Source organism: Mytilus trossulus, unplaced genomic scaffold (assembly GCF_036588685.1).
Source record: "Mytilus trossulus isolate FHL-02 unplaced genomic scaffold, PNRI_Mtr1.1.1.hap1 h1tg000050l__unscaffolded, whole genome shotgun sequence".
Taxonomy (NCBI): Eukaryota; Metazoa; Mollusca; class Bivalvia; order Mytilida; family Mytilidae; genus Mytilus; species Mytilus trossulus.
In genome coordinates, this window is record NW_026963292.1 from 1,652,976 (window position 1) to 1,674,432 (window position 21,457).

At 31.4% G+C, this 21,457-nt stretch overlaps 1 protein-coding gene across 3 annotated transcripts; it reads left to right on the plus strand.

The window, feature by feature from the left end:
- Positions 1 to 2,359: 2,359 nt before the first annotated feature.
- Positions 2,360 to 19,154, plus strand: LOC134699306 (vacuole membrane protein 1-like). 3 transcript variants are annotated; one of them, XM_063560919.1, is made up of 13 exons: positions 2,372 to 2,466; positions 3,343 to 3,395; positions 5,524 to 5,780; positions 6,417 to 6,507; positions 7,341 to 7,451; positions 10,783 to 10,862; positions 11,567 to 11,654; positions 12,101 to 12,241; positions 15,665 to 15,745; positions 16,345 to 16,461; positions 16,897 to 16,958; positions 17,774 to 17,876; positions 18,513 to 19,154. In XM_063560919.1, exons 2-13 carry the CDS (start codon positions 3,366 to 3,368, stop codon positions 18,651 to 18,653), a joined length of 1,302 nt encoding a protein of 433 aa, XP_063416989.1. In that variant the 5' UTR covers positions 2,372 to 2,466; positions 3,343 to 3,365; the 3' UTR covers positions 18,654 to 19,154. The 3 variants fall into 3 exon arrangements, with proteins under 3 accessions (XP_063416990.1, XP_063416989.1, XP_063416988.1); XM_063560920.1 differs by lacking the exon at positions 3,343 to 3,395 and having other exon boundaries at positions 2,360 to 2,466; positions 18,513 to 18,847; XM_063560918.1 differs by lacking the exons at positions 2,372 to 2,466; positions 3,343 to 3,395 and adding an exon at positions 2,472 to 2,587.
- The last annotated feature ends 2,303 nt before the right edge of the window (positions 19,155 to 21,457 follow it).

A 21,457-nucleotide genomic window follows, 5' to 3' on the forward strand; every position in this document is an offset into this window, starting at 1 on the left:
AAATAAGTATTTTGTGAAATAGTGTTTAATTCAATACTCATGGGTACATGTATTCGCTCTGTCAAACAACATAAATAAACATATTTTAAAGGTATTTATTTAAAGTGTTCATAAGGTTTTTTTCTGCTCCTTGGTCATGTTGTTGAATCTTTGACATATTCCCCATTTCTGTTCTCAATTTTATCATGTTTACCTTTACTTTTAACATTCTGACATTAATGCATATACTTTTCATACAATCATGATGTAAATATTTATTTTTACTGTGTCATCATCTGTCTTTTATCATTAAAATGAGATAACCTGTTGTAACTTGTAGAAATAAAATAATCTGCATTGTAGTCCAGAATCTGTTTTATTTATAGAGGGAGCCTCTGTGGCTGAGCCATCTATGTAGTAGTTCATTTACTGTGATCACTGAGTCTGTCAACAATTATAATGTGAACCCCGATTGTGATTTCAGAAAGGCGAAAGATACTGAAAGGAAATTCAAAATCATAAGTTGAAAAATAATAACCTGACAACTCCATGGCTAAAAAAAACCAACCCAACATACAGACAGACAAAAGTATACAAAGCAAAAGATTGAAAACTAAAGACAGAACCATGCGAACCCCACTATAAAAACTGGGGCTGCTCTCAGGTACTTTGAAGTGTAGGCAGATCCTGCTCCAAATGTGGTACCTGTCATGTTTTTCATGTTAGTACAAACCTAGTAATAAGTCTCATTTGTGATGAGAAGTATTTAAGTCTTATCTTTATTGACTAGAATTGACAGTTTTCCAGTACATTTTCACTTTGAAGCTTACAATTGACTTCCATTCTAACTTTACAATTGAATTGTTTAATAAATGGAGTGTTGCTTGTAGATTATACTTGGCCAACATGTATTTAATCACAATAAACCAGCAGTGACACTTCCATTTTCATATAAATTATTAAGAAACCAAGGTTTCAACTCATTCAGGCAAAGTTGTCCTTAGTTTGCTTTTGCTTTTTGATTCCGTCAAGGTGAGAGACATAGGCATGCTGTTTTCGGCATTGGCGGCAACAATGGCCATGACTTCAACAATGTATGAGTTTGTGATTAGGTCAGTTTTATGGGGAATCACTAGTGGTAGGTCAATGATAATTGGTATGCAGATGTATTACCATTAGCATGTAGATTATCTGGCTCCACCCCATCAGTCATGGTCTATTGACTTTGAATGGTTTGCTTACTTTACACTACAGGGAGATAACTCTGTAAAGTTGGCTAAACGTTTTAATTACGTTGTGTTGTAAAAAGAAATATTAAGCTTCTCAATTATAAAATTGGTGTTTGTCAAATTGCTATACACGTATAACCAGTGTAATTTTTCTGACAAAACAGTTGGTTCAATTTTTTAAAAATTTTAACATTTTTGTGAAAGTTTCAAAGTATATACTTTGACAAAATTTTATGAAAAATTAAACAAGCCAAATTAATTTTAGTGAAAGTGTTGATTACCACCTTCACTCTCTAGTAACTGTAATAACTGTTTGCATAGTGTACATTGCAATACTAAATAGTGACAGCACCATTTAGACTTTTGAATCACTGTGGGAGTGGCCAAACTTGTTGGTAATAATATTAGTTGTATAATTCAATGATGGATTGGTATGATGCTCATATAAGCAGTGATAGGTCCTGTGATGTTGATTTGCAGTTTGTGATGATTTTTTTTCTTTGGTCTTTGGTTGAGGGTTGTCTCATTGGCAATCATACCACATCTTCTTATTTTGATATTTTTAAAAATGAGTTGTGATTAATCAGGAGGCGATCATTAAAGATCTGCCATCAACAACTCATGATGAGGTTCTTAACCTGGGTATGGTACATTCACATTAGAAAGGAATGCTTCAGCTAAGTTCATACATCTCAATCTTAATCTGTTGAATGACATAAGGATATATCAAAGATTATTCATAGTCAAAAATATTGCTGATGTATTAATTGCTTGCAAGTCAATAATTCAACCTCATTTGAATCTGTATTTATTCTTGTTTAATTTTACCCTAAAGTTGAGATGGGGTATGCATGTGCTTAGCATATTTGGTTATAAAAAGAAAAAATGATTATGCATGTCTATTAAGTAGAAATTGGAAAATCTAGATTATTTTTGTAACCCCATCTGCTATTTAATGCTAATCTGATCCGCATGGATGAAATTCACATCTACCAATTTATTAGCTATATGTTGTTAAATTTATTTTTTTATTTTTTAAGAAAAACTGTTACTTAATTTCATTGATATAAATCCAAATTTGATAAAATTTATATATAAAAGACCTCATAAAAGTCGACCACATCATATTTTTACGGGAAATATTACCTCCCCTTTTCCAACCGGAAGTGACAATTTGGAAAGATCATCCGATCAAGAAATTCTACGAAAAAAGACACGTTGTGTGCCGGTAAACACTGTTATTTAACTGAATGAAAAGGTAAACAATGAATTATGATCGTAAAAGCCTGCGCCACAGTTATGAGAAACTGTCTATTAAACAGCTTAAACAAAAACTAAAAGCAAAAAGCCAGAGAACGAAAGGCCACAAACGGGATTTGGTAAGATGGAATCCAACTTGGTGTTGACTGTTGTGCTTTCTTTTATAAATAGCTGTGTTTTCAAGCACTAAATACTTCGTTGCTTGAACATTAGTCATGCACGTTTATTGTCATTGTTTTTATTTTTTTTATTTCAATCTTTTTTGTGGTAGAAAAGTGCACACACAACACAGCCACAGCTCAACTACCTGTACGATGTAAGATCGTTGTGGGGCTCATATGGAAGGATCCTATTCTTTTTAGCCCACCATATTTTGGTAGACTTTCAAATCGTCTCCCTTTTAGTCTCAATATGGAGCTATATTTATGATGATGGTTAATGCATAGACCTTGATGCCCCATTACAGAGAGGGGATAGGACCGCGACCTTTATCAGGACTCCGGGATCAGGTGTTTTTAAGCTCGGGTTTCTGGGAATTCTTTTTTTGACTTTCAGAACTTCGGGATATTGTGTGTTTAAGTCCGGCATTTAGGGATCTCGTGTTTTTAAGCCCGGGATTTCGGGATCAGGACCCTCCTACCCCCTTTCATTACAAAATCCTTGATCAACACCTGACTAAATTGCGAAGACTGAAGTGTCATAATTGTATCTTTCCAAAATTCTTGTCTGTACAAATTATGCTGTATGTATGTCAACATGAACCATGCAAAAAGGGTTAATCAATACAGCAGTTTAATCAAGTATGTTTATTTATTTAATTTTGTCAATTTGCTGGTTGGAATGGTAATTTTCGAAGGTCCTTATTTTTATACAGTATGATTGACAACTGCCATATTCATGTCAGACCAACAAACAATTAGAATTGAGGTGAGGCTTTGATTGGACATCAATCTCCTTAAATGCTTACAATATTGACCAAAGTATACCATTTTATAATCCTACATATTTAGCTGACACTTCATGATGCACAGTACACAACCCAAACCTCAATATATGTTAGTTGTGTGATATGCAGTTAAACCTGCCTCTAATATGTCTAATGGCCACTTCCAGACCCACAGTCAACTTTAGACCGAGGCGGCTCACACAGTCAGTAAGCCAAATTTGCACAGATATTTTCATGTGAACTTTTAACAATGGCCAAATGAATGTTTAACTACAAGTATAATCATGACAATAAAATAATCAGTACCACAATTCAAAAAAGAATCAGAACCAGTTTGCAAAAGAGATTGCGTAATATGAAAATAATTTGTGAACTCATTGCAAACTTGATGAGAAAGCTGTTGATAACTATTGGGCATACAGTAACAGTGTTATTGAATCATATTTAGCTATTTGAAAATACTTCATTACATTCAGCTGTCTTCAAAACTGTTAATGATCAGATGCTTTGGTTCGTTTTGTCAACATTTTCCTATGATATGATTTGAAATTGATTAAAAAGTAGTCATGCAATTTTTCTACTAGAGGTTTCAATTACTTTTGTTTGTATTTTGAATAAAGATTATATCCAGTAGATTTAATAATGAACAATGATGAAAATGCCTCTATTTTAGTAGAAAAAATCATGTTGGTTTATATTGCATTCTGATTTATGATTTTTCAGCAAATGTCTGTACTGCAATCAAGGTCTTAAATAGCCTAATTTTATACTCCATGCTTCCTAATATATGCTAATGAAAGATACTCCTCCATGTGTGCTACTGACCTTACATTTTGTAGATGGATAGAAATCATTATGTTTGAGTAGTTCTTATAATCTCCCTATTACACAGTATTTTCTTTATCACTTGTCTCCATCTGTGGCATTGATATTGTAAACTTTATTGGAGATTTCATCAAATTCACATAATGCTTTATTTAATCATACATGTGTGTGCATGGTGTGTTGTAATGAATTTGGTACAGTATTGTTATAACACTTATAAGTCATCATACACCTATTATGTCTGTTTAGACTTCTTGTCAGTAACATGGTACAACATGTTTTATACAAGGTATAGCAAATTTCTCATTTTGAAGTAAAAAAGAGAACAGAGAGACAAAGAGAGGGATATAAATTAAATTCTCAAAAAGAGATGTGTTTATGTTTATCTATCTTTAGAGAAATTCTTTGAAAAATGCATAGGCAAATTAGATGCATGCAAAAAATCTATTTAAATATTTTAAATGTTTTATTTTATGATAAGATAAGGGATAAGTATTTAGCAGTCTTAACACTTGTATGATGCTTGTCTTTGCTTGTATACCTTTTGTGTTTATTTTATCACAATTAGTTTAAATTACAATATATTGTTTACATGTAGGTTCTATATTAACATTTATATAATAAATTTCATCTGATTAAGCATGGCTTGAATTGAAAGATTTTAACAGTTTGAAATGACACATTAGTTAATCATGCAAATGTTTAATGTGTATTACCATAAAGTGTAGGTAAAACCTGATCAGGTAAAATTTAATTGTATAATACTTGCTTTAATTGTAATAGCTTATCAATTACTGCGGATTCAATATTATTTTTCATGGATATATTTGTCACACAGATATTGGACCAAATACAAATTTCCTGTAGTCATGGTAGTCTAGGTTGACAGAATTGTTTTAATTGAATTCTCAATTCATTAGAATTGGTTCCCATGAAAATTAATGAATCCACAGTACATATTCAATGTTTTCCACAGTATTTTTAAATAGCTCTAAAATAATAGCATCTCAATAAGTAGATCACTGTTTATGGTATGCAAAATATTCTTTTTAACTTCATATTATAAAATTCTGTATGAAAATACATGTTTAAGTGGGTGTAATTTAATTTTGAGTTGTTTTGACAAAAATGTTTGAATGATAGTACATGTATATCTTATTTCTTTGACTGCTGTGAAGATTAATTGTTTAAAATTGTCAATTCTTTTTAACATGTTTAACATGTTTAATGCATTAATTTGTATCATGCATAACTTTTGTTTTCAACCTAGATATCATTTTGTAGATAGAAAGGCTTATTGACGCCAGTTTAAGTGAAATGGACAAAAAAGGGGACAGAAAATCTCCCTCTGAAAACACAACCCTCAAACAAAGACATTCTCATTCCACTAACGGTGATGTTAAAGATAAGTCCAATCTACTAGACATTATGCATCAAGAAAGACAAGATCGCGAAAAAATCGTCTTGTGGAGAAAACCGTTAAAGACTATACACTTCTCCTGTCTGGAGACAGCCTCTCTACTGAATCAGGCTGGAAAAAAGTAGGTATTATTATTGTTCAGACACACACAAAAATGAATTTATTATGTACATGATACATACTAACTAACATATGGGGTATTCTTGGAAGTAGCAGACACGTTAAGCCTTGACGAGTCAGTCTTCCTTTGAATCATATATGGTTTATTTTTAAAAGAAAAGGTTTTTTTTTGGCAATAGTTGATCAAAATGACTGCATAAAGCAGTTAACTATATTTTGTCAGAATCAAGTGTATCATCCAGTTCAAATTATGGAAATTGCCGATTCAAGTTGTGTATGAAAAAAAAGAGAAGAAAAGAAAACCATGCTATCGTTGCTTAAAACAAAGTTTTTATGGATTGAATTGACTTTTGTCATCACTTTCTCTTAGCTTAGGTGTTCTTGTCAATTTCCAAATATAATTTACTAATAGATTTTTGACAATATTACAAAGATGTATGAGGAATGAGATATCTAAAATGATTTTTAATGTGATCATTTGTGCATTTAAAAAAAAACAAAATTCTAGACTACATATTAGTATAGCACTCTTTTGCCACAACAAGGGTGACATTTAATCCCTTTATGACTCATATTTAGTCTTGTTAATTTTGTACTCATGATATATAGCTGCTTATAACAGAGTTTATATTGATAGGTTATGGAGACGGAAGATCGCTGTGGTGACGTCTATGTTGATGCTGTTTACTTTTTATCTCGTCTACATTACTCAGGGAACACACCAGCCAGTAAGTTCTATATTGAAATATGGAGATGTGGTTTAAGTGCCAATGAGACAACTCTCCATCCTAGGCACAATTTGTAAAACTAAAATATTATAGGTCAAAATTCGACCGAAAACACAGAGCCTTGGCTCACACCAACTTTAACATGAATAAAAGGCCCCAAAAATGACTAGTTTAAAACCATTCAAACGTCAAAACCAAAAGTCTAATCTACCGTATAAAAATTGAGAAATAAAAAACATTTATGAACCACATCAACAAACGACAACTACTGAACATCAGGTTCCTGACTTTAGGACAGGTGCAAACAGATGCAAATATATGTTAATATTTGTGAAAACCTAGAGAAAAGCCTGGTTCATTGTAAGTAGATTATCAATGATTTTCAAATAAAAAGGATTTTCTTAGCAGAATTGCATGGGAGTGTGAGAGCTCTGAAATTTAATGTAGCCAAGTAGCATCCTCAATTAGTGTGATATGGAATACTATTATAAGAAAAAAAGATCGGAAGAAAATTAGAGAAAATAGCATTAATTATGTTTATATCAATGAAAGTTGGTGAAGTTTAACAATGAGAAAGGAAGTACAAAGAAGATTTATTAGGCCTAGATACTACATTTTAATATATTGGGGCAATGTTTAATTTGATTCATGCTATTAGGATTGAATAAAAAAAAACGTTTTAAAATTTGACTAATGATTGGAATATATATTTTTTTTTACAATTTTCTGATTTTTACTTTTATGAATAATATGGTAAGTTAAAAAAATATTAGATTTATAAAGAAGGAATCATTAGTATGAACAACCCATGATATTATGTCCTTATTTTTCAGTATGTTGCAAAAATAGAGAAATATGTATTATGGTGTGCATATTGGTTAGGTCTTGGTGTATTATCATCTGTAGGTCTGGGGACAGGATTACATACATTTCTATTATATCTGGTGAGTATATCTTGGTGTACTATCATCTGTAGGTCTGGGGACAGGATTACATACATTTCTATTATATCTGGTGAGTATATCTTGGTGTATTGTCATCTGTAGGTCTGGGGACAGGATTACATACATTTCTATTATATCTGGTGAGTATATCTTGGTGTATTGTCATCTGTAGGTCTGGGGACAGGATTACATACATTTCTATTATATCTGGTGAGTATATCTTGGTGTACTATCATCTGTAGGTCTGGGGACAGGATTACATACATTTCTATTATATCTGGTGAGTTCATCTTGGTGTTCTATCATCTGTAGGTCTGGGGACAGGATTACATACATTTCTATTATATCTGGTGAGTTAATCTTGGTGTACTATCATCTGTAGGTCTGGGGACAGGATTACATACATTTCTATTATATCTGGTGAGTTAATCTTGGTGTACTATCATCTGTAGGTCTGGGGACAGGATTACATACATTTCTATTATATCTGGTGAGTATATCTTGGTGGACTATCATCTGTAGGTCTGGGGACAGGATTACATACATTTCTATTATATCTGGTGAGTATATCTTGGTGTACTATCATCTGTAGGTCTGGGGACAGGATTACATACATTTCTATTATATCTGGTGAGTTCATCTTGGTGTTCTATCATCTGTAGGTCTGGGGACAGGATTACATACATTTCTATTATATCTGGTGAGTTAATCTTGGTGTACTATCATCTGTAGGTCTGGGGACAGGATTACATACATTTCTATTATATCTGGTGAGTTAATCTTGGTGTACTATCATCTGTAGGTCTGGGGACAGGATTACATACATTTCTATTATATCTGGTGAGTATATCTTGGTGGACTATCATCTGTAGGTCTGGGGACAGGATTACATACATTTCTATTATATCTGGTGAGTATATCTTGGTGTACTATCCTCTGTAGGTCGGGGGACAGGATTACATACATTTCTATTATATCTGGTGAGTTAATCTTGGTGTGCTATCATCTGTAGGTCTGGGGACAGGATTACATACATTTCTATTATATCTGGTGAGTATATCTTGGTGTACTATCCTCTGTAGGTCGGGGGACAGGATTACATACATTTCTATTATATCTGGTGAGTATATCTTGGTGTACTATCATCTGTAGGTCTGGGTACAGGATTACATACATTTCTATTATATCTGGTGAGTATATCTATGTGTACTATCCTCTGTAGGTCGGGGGACAGGATTACATACATTTCTATTATATCTGGTGAGTATATCTTGGTGTACTATCATCTGTAGGTCTGGGGACAGGATTACATACATTTCTATTATATCTGGTGAGTATATCTTGGTGTACTATCCTCTGTAGGTTGGGGGACAGGATTACATACATTTCTATTATATCTGGTGAGTATATCTTGGTGTACTATCATCTGTAGGTCTGGGGACAGGATTACATACATTTCTATTATATCTGGTGAGTATATCTTGGTGTACTATCCTCTGTAAATCGGGGGACAGGATTACATACATTTCTATTATATCTGGTGAGTATATCTTGGTGTACTATCCTCTGTAGGTCGGGGGACAGGATTACATACATTTCTATTATATCTGGTGAGTATATCTTGGTGTACTATCCTCTGTAGGTCGGGGGACAGGATTACATACATTTCTATTATATCTGGTGAGTATATCTTGATGTACTATCATCTGTAGGTCTGGGGACAGGATTACATACATTTCTATTATATCTGGTGAGTATATCTTGGTGTACTATCCTCTGTAGGTCGGGGGACAGGATTACATACATTTCTATTATATCTGGTGAGTATATCTTGGTGTACTATCATCTGTAGGTCTGGGGACAGGATTACATACATTTCTATTATATCTGGTGAGTATATCTTGGTGTACTATCCTCTGTAAATCGGGGGACAGGATTACATACATTTCTATTATATCTGGTGAGTATATCTTGGTGTACTATCCTCTGTAGGTCGGGGGACAGGATTACATACATTTCTATTATATCTGGTGAGTATATCTTGGTGTACTATCCTCTGTAGGTCGGGGGACAGGATTACATACATTTCTATTATATCTGGTGAGTATATCTTGGTGTACTATCATCTGTAGGTCTGGGGACAGGATAACATACATTTCTATTATATCTGGTGAGTATATCTTGGTGTACTATCCTCTGTAAATCGGGGGACAGGATTACATACATTTCTATTATATCTGGTGAGTATATCTTGGTGTACTATCCTCTGTAGGTCGGGGGACAGGATTACATACATTTCTATTATATCTGGTGAGTATATCTTGGTGTACTATCATCTGTAGGTCTGGGGACAGGATTACATACATTTCTATTATATCTGGTGAGTATATCTTGGTGTACTATCCTCTGTAGGTCGGGGGACAGGATTACATACATTTCTTTTATATCTGGTGAGTATATCTTGGTGTACTATCATCTGTAGGTCTGGGGACAGGATTACATACATTTCTATTATATCTGGTGAGTATATCTTGGTGTACTATCCTCTGTAGGTCGGGGGACAGGATTACATACATTTCTATTATATCTGGTGAGTACTTTATCTTGATGTACTATCCTCTGTAGGTCGGACGACAGGATTACATACATTTCTATTATATCTGGTGAGTACTTTATCTTGATGTACTATCATCTGTAGGTCGGGGACAGGATTACATACATTTCTATTATATCTGGTGAGTACTTTATCTTGATGTACTATCATCTGTAGGTCGGGGACAGGATTACATACATTTCTATTATATCTGGTGAGTACTTTATCTTGATGTACTATCATCTGTAGGTCGGACGACAGGATTACATACATTTCTATTATATCTGGTGAGTACTTTATCTTGATGTACTATCATCTGTAGGTCGGGGACAGGATTACATACATTTCTATTATATCTGGTGAGTACTTTATCTTGATGTAGTAACATAAGTATGTCATGGAACATGAGTACATCTTAGTGCAGTAACATTAGCTGATAAGTTTGTCATGTAACATGATTTCACAATTGTTTTGAGGATCTGATAAATAGGACCTGGTGTATCATCAGTATTGGGTTTGTGATCAGGATTACATGCAGTTCTGATGTGTTACATTGTGTGTGTTATGTAAGTACATATTGTTGTCATATCACTTGTAAGTCTATGTAAAGGATTACTAGTACTTTTTTTTCAGGAATTCTGGATTCAGGTTTATTTTTACAGTAAGTTAGTATGACATTCTCTACAACTCCCTATACACAATATCCCATGACATTCAATATTATTTGTATTTTTTTAGGGACCACATATTGCAGCAGTCACACTAGCAGCTTATGAATGTAAATCTACAAACTTTCCAGAACCACCCTATCCCACAGAGTATGTATAATGTTTAATTACCGTGATGTGTTTAAAATTTGTAAGCAAACACTCCCCGTGTTTCTGAATTTAGTGAGATATCAATGGATTCAGTTTAAAAAAAAATAATTTAAAGTTTCTGAAAGATTTGCTTACTCTTGAAATTCATAGAATATTATGATTGTGTCAATAGCCCTTTTAGAATTTGAACCTTCTGATATAAAACATGATAAAAGATATCTTTTAACAATTGAAAGTTATTTTTCATTTTATATCTTTTTAGTTTCAACAAAAAACAAACAAAATTTTGTGCTCAGTCAGTACTATTTTGTTTAAGGTGGTACCTAACACTACAGGGAGATAACTCTGTAAAATCAGCTTAACGTTTTAATTACGTTGTGTTGTTAAGGGAATATTAAGCTTCTCAATGATCAAAATAAGTGTTTGTCAAACTGCTATATAACCAGTGTAATTTTTCTGATAAAATGGTTAGTTCAAATTTTTTGAAATTTTTATATTTTTGTCAAAGGGTCAAAGTAAATACTTTGTCAAAAGTTTAAGAAAAATAAACTAGCCAAATTTGTTTTAGTTAAAATGTTGGGTACCACCTTAAGAACAGATTTAATTTTTTAAACTGTTTTAACCAATAATGTTATATATGAATAAATGTATATAGATCCCTTATTTTATACACAAGATTAAATTAAATAATTTCATATTTTAAGAATTGTTTGTCCGGAAGGTGTAACAGACGGCAGCGCAGTATCATTATGGACTATAATGAATAAAGTCAGACTTGAAGCTATTATGTGGGTATGTCATATATACAAATTTCATAGGTTTTCCTAATGAAAATTCTTTATGAAAATCATATTGTCTCCTAAACTATCATAGCAAATAAATAAACTCATCATAGATATTTAGATAAAATTGAGAATGGAAATAGGAAATGTGTCAAAGGGACAACAACCATACCTAAGAGCAATAAACCATAAAGGCCACCAATGGGTCATCAGCACAACAAAACAACAAAAATGTGTACTAGCTCAGTGATAATGGATGTTAAACCCCAAAATATATAAATGAACTGAAATTAAAAATCATACAAGACTAACAGAGGCCAGAGGCTCCTAACTTGGGACAGACACAAAAATGTGAGAATATTTATAATAGCACACCATACAAGAAGTATTGATAAATTGGATAATTTATGAAACGGCGCCAGATTGTTGATTAAAAAAAATATCTTTATGTTTCAGGGTGCAGGGACTGCACTTGGAGAATTACCGCCATATTTTATGGCAAGGGCAGCCAGACTGTCAGGGGCAGATCTTGATGATGATGAGTTTGAAGAAATAGAAGAACTAATACATGAGAAAAAAGAGCATCCAGAAGAATTAGTAAGTCTAAGCATGTTATTTTCACAGTGAGATTGTTGAAATTTGAAGAAACATATTACTGTTATTTTTGGCCTGTCGTCTTTTTGTGGGTGCCTTCTAGAAATCACTAGATTGTTCTGTGGTTTGTTTTTTTTTTAGAGTTTTTAATTTTGTCTGTGTGCATTTTGTGTCCCTCTCAACTTCTTTGAAACCATTGACTGTATTTAAAATAGAAGTTGCATTCTAACTTTTTTAAACTCCCCTCCCAACAACCTAAGCTTTTGAGGTATAAATCTAGGAATCAGATTGTCCGAAAGAGAAGAGAGGCACACTTATTTCTTTTCAAATTCTTTAATCATTTATCAAATCCATATTGATATGCAGTTTTAATTTCAAAATCAAATATTTACAAATGAATATCAAAATATAATACTTCATTCAAAAATTCTTCTTTCTATCCATAGTATTGCATAACGATGTTTAAACTACGTTTTTACGTAAGAGGTTTTTATTGGAATTGGTGTTTCAGGCTACTGCTGGCGGATTGTTTTAGCTAAGGTTTTACATATACTCAAGCCATGAAAAATTTAACAGTAATTTACTAAAAGCTAACAATTCAGAGTTTTTTTTTTTTTCAAGATCTATTATAGATAGGGTCTCTACACACTTTCAATGAAATACTTTTCTGATTTCTAGTAAATGGAAAACACATTTTTGAACTTATAACATTTTAAATGACCACATTTGACTTGAAAGCTGCAGAGTTTTCATCAAGTGACAAAAATGTATTATACTTTCTTTTTAGCTCACCTGGCCTAAAAGGCCGTGTGAGCTTTTCTCATCACTTGGCGTCCGTCGTCGTCTGTCGTCGTTAACAATTTTTCAAACATCTTCTCCTCTGAAACTACTGAATGGATTTGAATGAAACTTAATATGATTGTTCCTTAGTATATCCTGCACAAAATGTGCGCTTCGATTTTTGATCCGTCAAAAAACATGGCCGCCGTTACTTAAAATAGAACATAGGGGTCAAATGCAGTTTTTGGCTTATATCTCAAAAACGAAAGCATTTAGAGCAAATCTGACATGGGTAAAAATGTTCATTAGGTCAAGATCTATCAGCCCTGAAATTTTCAGATGAATCAAACTAACCATTGTTGGGTTGCTGCCACTTGATTGGTAATTTTAAGGAAATTTTGCAGTTTTTGGTCATTATCTTGAATATTATTATAGATAAAGATAAACTGTAAACAGCAAAAAAGATCAGCAAAGTAAGATCTACAAATAAGTTAATATGACCAAAATTGTCAATTGACCCCTTAAGGGGTTATTGTCCTTTAATGACAATTTTTCACAATTTGTTCATCATATTTGCTAACTTTAAAAAATCTTTTCCTCTGAAACTACTGAATGGATTTGGTTAAAACTTAGCATGATTGTTCCTTAGATTATCCTGCACAAAGTGTGTGCTTTGATTTTTGATCCGTCAAAAAACATGGCCACCGTTACTTAAAATAGAACATAGGGGTCAAATGCAGTTTTTGGCTTATATCTCAAAAACGAAAGCATTAAGAGCAAATCTGTCATGGGTAAAAATGTTCATTAGGTCAAGATCTATCAGCCCTGAAATTTTCAGATGAATCAAACTAACCATTGTTGGGTTGCTGCCACTTAATTGGTAATTTTAAGGAAATTTTGCAGTTTTTGGTCATTATCTTGAATATTATTATAGATAAAGATAAACTGTAAACAGCAAAAAAGATCAGCATAGTAAGATCTACAAATAAGTTTAATGACCAAAATTGTCAATTGACACCTTAAGGGGTTATTGTCCTTTAATGACAATTTTTCACAATTTGTTCATCATATTTGCTAACTTTTAAAAATCTTCTCCTCTGAAACTACTGAATGGATTTGGTTAAAACTTAGCATGGTTGTTCCTTAGATTATCCTGCACAAAGTGTGTGCTTTGATTTTTGATCCGTCAAAAACATGGCCGCTGTTTCTTAAAATAGAACATAGGGGTCAAATGCAGTTTTTGGCTTATATCTAAAAAACGAAAGCATTAAGAGCAAATCTGACATGGAGTAAAAATGTTCATTAGGTCAATATCTATCAGCCCTGAAATTTTCAGATGAATCAAACATCCAATTGTTGGGTTGCTGCCACTTAATTGGTAATTTTAAGGAAATTTTGCAGTTTTTGTTCATTATCTTGAATATTATTATAGATAAAGATAAACTGTAAACAGTAAAAATGATCAGCAAAGTAAGATCTACAAATAAGTCAATTTGACCAAAATTGTCAATTGACCTCTTTAGGAGTTATTGCCCTTTAAAGACTTTTTTCACAATTTGTTCATCATGTTGACTTACTTTAAAAAATCTTCTCTTTTGAAACTGCTGTATCAATTTCAGCCAAACTTAGGCTAAATGAGAATCAGAGTTTCAGAGTATCTAGTATAAATTTTATATTTCATTTCCTTGTATGTCAAGAAACATAGCTCCTAAGGCTAAAATAGAACATAGGAGAAAATGATTTTTTTTTGCTTTTGAAGAAAATAGGACGATTCAAAGAACATTTAAATAAATTGAAAAGCCAAAATAATCATTGATGAGAGATTAAACCAAAAAAATTCAGGTGAGCGATTCAGGCTCTTGAGAGCCTCTTGTTTAAGCAAGACAACAAATGGAAGTTTTTAACGACTTTGACTGGCTATACAACCCTTGCAGGGTCTGTTAAAGCAAGCAGTAAATAGTGATGGTATCTTTAACTTGTTTGTATACTTGTCTGTTCATTCTTATGTCTCACATTGGTACAGTGCTATATCTTATGAAGTTTTCAGGCATATTGTATCTGAACCACCATTGAAATGGACTTCATTGAAAAAATTAAAGAATGTTTCTTTTGAAATGATGTTTAGCACTTTCTTATTAACAGTATGCCCCATTCTAACAAAAGTTGCTTCTTTGTGTTGTTGGCTTAATTTGTCACACTTTTTACAGAGTTTAGAGGGTATGACTTTGTTAGCTTTGTTCACAGTGTTTGTTACTTATAATTTTAATTAATAACATTAAAGGTACCAATTTTCTACACCATATGCGCATTTCAACAAGAAACGTCTCTTCAGTAATGATCGAGGTAAAAATATTTAGAAATCCAAATCTTGTTTAAAAAAATATAGGAGCACATGAACTAGAATGAAGTAAAGCTTAAAGGAAATTAGCCCCAAAAAAAATTCAATTTTAATTTTATTATTTTAGATAATTGCATTTTTCAAAGAAAAGTAGAATCAAATGTGTCCGTTTGCATTCTTAAAAATGTGATACAAACAAGAAGGATAGAATTTTTTTTTATGAATTTTCTATCTAAAGCATGTTAAGTACAAATGAATGTTTAATAAATTCTTGTCTACTGTTTATTTTATTCTTTTATTATTTTCAGGGATTTATGGAAAAATCGAAGTTAGCTGTACATAACCTTGTACAGAAAGTGGGGTTCTTTGGTATCTTAGCCTGTGCATCGGTAGGTACTGAGCTATATGAATATTATTTTGGTGTCGATGTTAGGTTAAATCTCAATAAATGGTACTTATAAATTTATATCTGAAATTCTGCATACGATTTATGAAAGTATTTATCTTGCTTTTCCAAACAAACACAAATATTGTTTTACTGTAAATTCAGAAATGATTGCGATGTGTTTATCATTGCGGAAAAAGTGACAGTTATAGTCGCAACAATTAAAACTGGCATTTTGAAATTTTTTATATGAATCAAAATGGCAAAATCACAATAATAAATGCATGCAATAATTTCTGAATTTACAATATTCCATTATTTGAATTTGTTTTATCTTTAAACATGATCAAGTTGTCCATTATTAGACAAGACATAGATTTTATTCAAATTTTGCTTCAAATTTGAAACTGGATTACCTCTGAATTTCAGTCTGTGTCGAAACTGAATATTTGATGTTTTTCTACTATATTTTCAACTTAAAAATTCTGAAAATTTCTGTCTATTGGAATAACTTTTTGTTGCGCAAACAGAGTTTGGGATACACTAAAATTTGTAAACATTCAATTTTGATTGTATAGATTATGAATCTTATTTTATTCACAGATACCAAACCCTTTGTTTGATTTGGCAGGAATCACATGTGGTCATTTTCTCATTCCATTTTGGACATTTTTTGGTGCAACATTAATAGGAAAAGCTGTAATAAAAATGCATATACAGGTAAGTTATATAGTGTGTTGTTGGGTAGCTATCTCTTATTGAATACTCGTTTATTTTTATTTTTTACAGATTTGCAGTGTATTGTAGAAAAATGTACCAAATTTTGTGGTTGGAGCTAAAGTTGCATGTTTTTTGGGTATTAAATTAAAACAGAGAAAGGAGATTGAGAATGTGTCAAAGAGACAGCAACACAAGCAAACAGTAATAGGTCTTCAAGACAGCAAAAAAGTCCTACACCTGGAGGTGGACTTCAAGCAGCCCTTAGATAAAATATGTACTAGTTCAGTGATAGTTAGAATTCATTGGTTTTAGTTTCCCAAAAAAGAAAACAACCAAGTTAAAATGTGATTCATGAAATGATTTTGCTATCAATTGAGGCAGTATTTAATTATATTTATAGATATGCTATTGTAATTCTTTTTCTTTTCTTTTCAGAAATTATTTATTATATTCATGTTTAGTGCACATCATGTGGAAACTATAGTCAAGTTAATAGGGTAAGTGTAATAAAGATAAAGTGTTTATTCTATTCTTCACAAAGGTTTGTAAAATAAATATTCCATAAGTAATGTTGTCTTTTAAACTACTTATGTTAATATTTTTTTTTTTTATGATGTGTAATATCCGGATAATTTTAAACGTTTTTAACATTTTATTATGTTTTTATTTTGTATTTGTTAAATAGATATATATTTGTATATATAGTGTCTCATAAGCCTTTCTAGGCTGGGTATTTGTCTTATTTTATTATTGTGCAATGTATATTATATAATCTGTATAAAAAAATCTGTAGACAAGTATGTGACACTTTAAAAAAATAAATTATTATTATTATTATTAGTAAATAAAGAATTTATCATGCTCTAATTAGTATTCATATGGAAAAAATGACTTACTAAGTTAATATCACAAACACCATACAGATACTGTTTTTGAAGAAGAGACAAACAAATTTGAGATTAGTTATTGCGATTTCAGTAAGACCTGGATGCGGATATATTTATTAAATATCAGAATGTGAGTTATTATTGGAATACCCAACAAGTTACAGTATTTGTATTGATAGAAACCTCATAATAATTACAGAATTAACAGGGTTTAATAAGCTATTGGATGAGTTTCAATATTTTGAAAAAGAAGGAGTGCCAAAGTAACACCATAAAATTTTACTAATTTTACATATATTTTTTCACTATAACTTTAAGCAAAGATATTATGAAGTACATTTCTACAGTATAACTACAAAATGACAAATTGTTTGAACTGAATTTTAATAGTAATACATATACATTGTAATTTTTTTTTATTTCAGAAAAGTTCCCTCCATAGGTTTATCTTTACAGACACCATTTAAAGAATATTTAGAAGTTCAGAAGAAAAAGCTTCATCACAAACCAGGAACTCATGTCAAATCTGTAAGTATTATCTTACAGGAGAAGGAATTGACAAGTACTAGCCTTTTCAAAAGTCTGACTTCAGTATTTTATAAACATGCAAAGTTAATAAACCAATTCATTGCATGAAACTAATATATTAAATTTAAACATTAGATAACAGGGAAATAGTTGCATGTACCGATCATATCATGCTATACTTTTAAACTTTTATTTCTGTATATATATAAATAAGAATATGTGGTTTGAATGCCAATGAGACACCTCTCCATTCAAGTCACAATGTTAAAAAAGTTAACTATTATAGGTCAAAGTAAGGCCTTCAACATATAGTCTTGACTTACACTTAACAGCAAGCTTATCTATATAAAAAATAATAGAGAAACACCTATGAACCACACTAACAAACTGCAACCACTGTTCAACTGGCTCTTGACTTAGACGTGTGAATAAAAGTGCAGCGGGTTTAAATGTTTTAATGTATACATTATATTTTTATAATCGTAAAAGTAATCCATCATAACAGTAAACAATGTGACACCTGAAAATGAACATACAGTGCCTTTGCAGTACTCTGTAGTAGTAAAACAAACTTTTGCATTCAATTAAATCTGACTTTTAAAATAACGCTGTAAAGTTTATTTTTAATAATTTCAGGATTCCAACCTGTTGGGATGGATATTTGAGAAACTTATTATTGTAATGGTTGTATATTTTGTCCTGTCAATCATCAACTCCACAGCCCAGAGCTACCACAAAAGACTTTGTAAAGAAAAACACAAGAAATCTCAATCATGATTAGAGATATTATGTGTATAAAAAAACAGTGCAAATATTGTTTGTAAAACTGTACTACTGTTTGTGTGTGTGTATTTGTGAGTTCAAACCATATTAGGTTAATTCTTTTATACAATGTAGCACATATCATTTCAGTTGTGTAGTTTTTTTAATTGAACGTTTCATTCACTATAGTTATGTATTAAAAGATGGAAATTCTATTTTCTTATAATTTTCAATTATTATTTTTGTTAATTTTATTTGTTTTGATTTTGAAATATTTTGAATTTTCACTATTTAAAAATTGATAAAAGAATTAATTTATCATGGCATATTTATTGTATTTGAATGTTTGTAATACGAATTCTGAATAACTTATTTTAAATGTATATAGTTGGCTATAATAATGGAATGCTTCATACTGTGAAAATGATATCAGACAATCCCATTGTTTTCAGCACAACATACATAGCAAAAAACTATTCTTAAAGTTCATTTTTCAATGAAAATAAGATTAAAGAGATGTGGTAAGATTGATGAATGATATCAAATAAGGTGGGTATGTGTTTTACTCATTGTCGAAGGCCATACATTGACCTCTAATTGTTTATTTCTGTGACATTTGATCTCTTGTAGAAAGGTGTTTCATAATCAACCAAACCACATCTGTTTATATATATATATATATATTAATGCAATTTAACTCACCAAGGATCATATTTTGTTGCTTTCAGAACATGATTAAAGACCATATTATTTATACAGTATATATTCTCTTCCCGATTGAGGTGAATTAAGTAAATATTTAACAGTTGTATAATCACATCCTTACATGATAACCCTGTCAGAATTTTTGTTATCTTAAAATGTAATTTCAATGCTTGTGCAATTAGCAATATATAAGCTATAGTACATTTTGTCATTTATTGTGTTTTTCCCCCTCACATTATATTGATTATCTGGGACTAATAATGTGAATTCAGAGATTATTGTGTGTATTTATTATTGAGATTTTATAAGAATGGACAAAAATTTGGAATTAATTATTGCAATTTCAGGACCATATAATTATATAGGGTGGATATCAGTAAGGGAGTTCTTATTATTGCAATACCAACCTAGTCGCACTATTCATATTAATAAAACCCTCACAGTAATTTCTGTATTAATAACAGTACCTTAGAATATAATTGTATGGCATAAAAGCAATGACCAAAGCATATTTTGATGAAGGGGAAGTGCTAAAAATGCACACAAAACCAACACTTTAATGACCCTATAGAATTTCAAAATGAAGCTTTCAATACTTATAATTATGATTTTATACTTCAACCATGAAATCACAAGTAAAATAAAGCTTGTATTTGTTACTTTTTGCATATTTGTCATAGGTAGCACTAGGAATCATCAACATTAGATTTAAATATGTAATACAAATATCATTTTGCAATGCCTTGCCATTGTTGTGTGCAATTTTGCACCAAAACCTTTTCCAAATACTAGTTAAAAGACCTATATTCTGACAATTTTTTTATTGATGTAAACAAATATTTGCAAATGTATGTACTTACCAGTCCAAATATGATTGAATAGCTTTGGGCATCTGACTAGTGGCTTATGGTTCAGACTGTGTTTGCCAATCAGAATTACAAATTGTTATGAAACATTTATGTAATGTATTGTAAATTCAGACATTATTACATGCATTTATGATAGCAATTTTTCACGAAATGGACAAATAGTAGAGTTTAATTATTTTGATTTAAAAAAAAAGTCTGCATAAAGATCTATGTTTATTTTTAAAAATGCATGTTCTTATTTTAAAGATACTCATCCAGTGGCATTATTACCATTAATAAATACCTTGCAATAATTTAAGAATTTAAAGTATCTATTTGTCCCACTGATAACACGAGTAATTGTTGTACATTACCCCTACATTCCTTTATACCTGGTTTGAAATGTTTTTTCATAAGGTATACATTAGTAAATGTAATATTTAGTCTAGTTAATGTTCTTATGATGTCAATGTTTATTATCAACATGACTGTTAGATTTAATTATTGGTTCATATTTTATAACCTAGACGTGATACCATCTTGTGAGTCTTAGCATAGGGCATTATTGAGCATATAAAAAATATAAACTCTAAATGTATTGATTTTTCAAACATGAAATGAATATTTAACAAAACTAAAATCTATCGACCCAACTACTTTTGTTTAACATGTACAATATCCAATTTACCCTTGGCCTTGGCATGGTTTTGTTGGCTAGTTTTAAGCAGGCTCTTATATATTTATTACAACATATTTAACTGCAGAGGGTTTCAATAAAAAGAAGGAGCCTCAGTGGCTGAGGGGTCTAAGTACTCAAACTGCTGTATTTATAGCCTGTCAACACTGAGGTTGTGAGACCCGCACGGAGAAGAGGCACCTGACTCTGATTTTAATTGACAGAAATTGTAAGTTTTCCTATCGAAGGTCGGTTGTTTTCTCTTGGCACTCTGGCTTCCTCTACCAATAAAAAACTTGCTGCCACAAAACAGCACAATATATTCTTTAAATCCTCTGGTGATCTTTGTATGTCTATATATATACTCAAAACAAAATGTACACAAATTTGTATAACTTTTAAGTAAGTTCATCTGATTCAGTAGGCATTTGTCTGTGATGTTAACCATCATCTGATATTTCTACTACACTGTTGGTACTCAAATCAGTCACATACACATTCCCCTCATCATCTGATGTCACATATCTGTAAAAAAAAATAAAAAATTGTATGATCATATACATTTAAAATTTTAATGTATAACTAGTCTA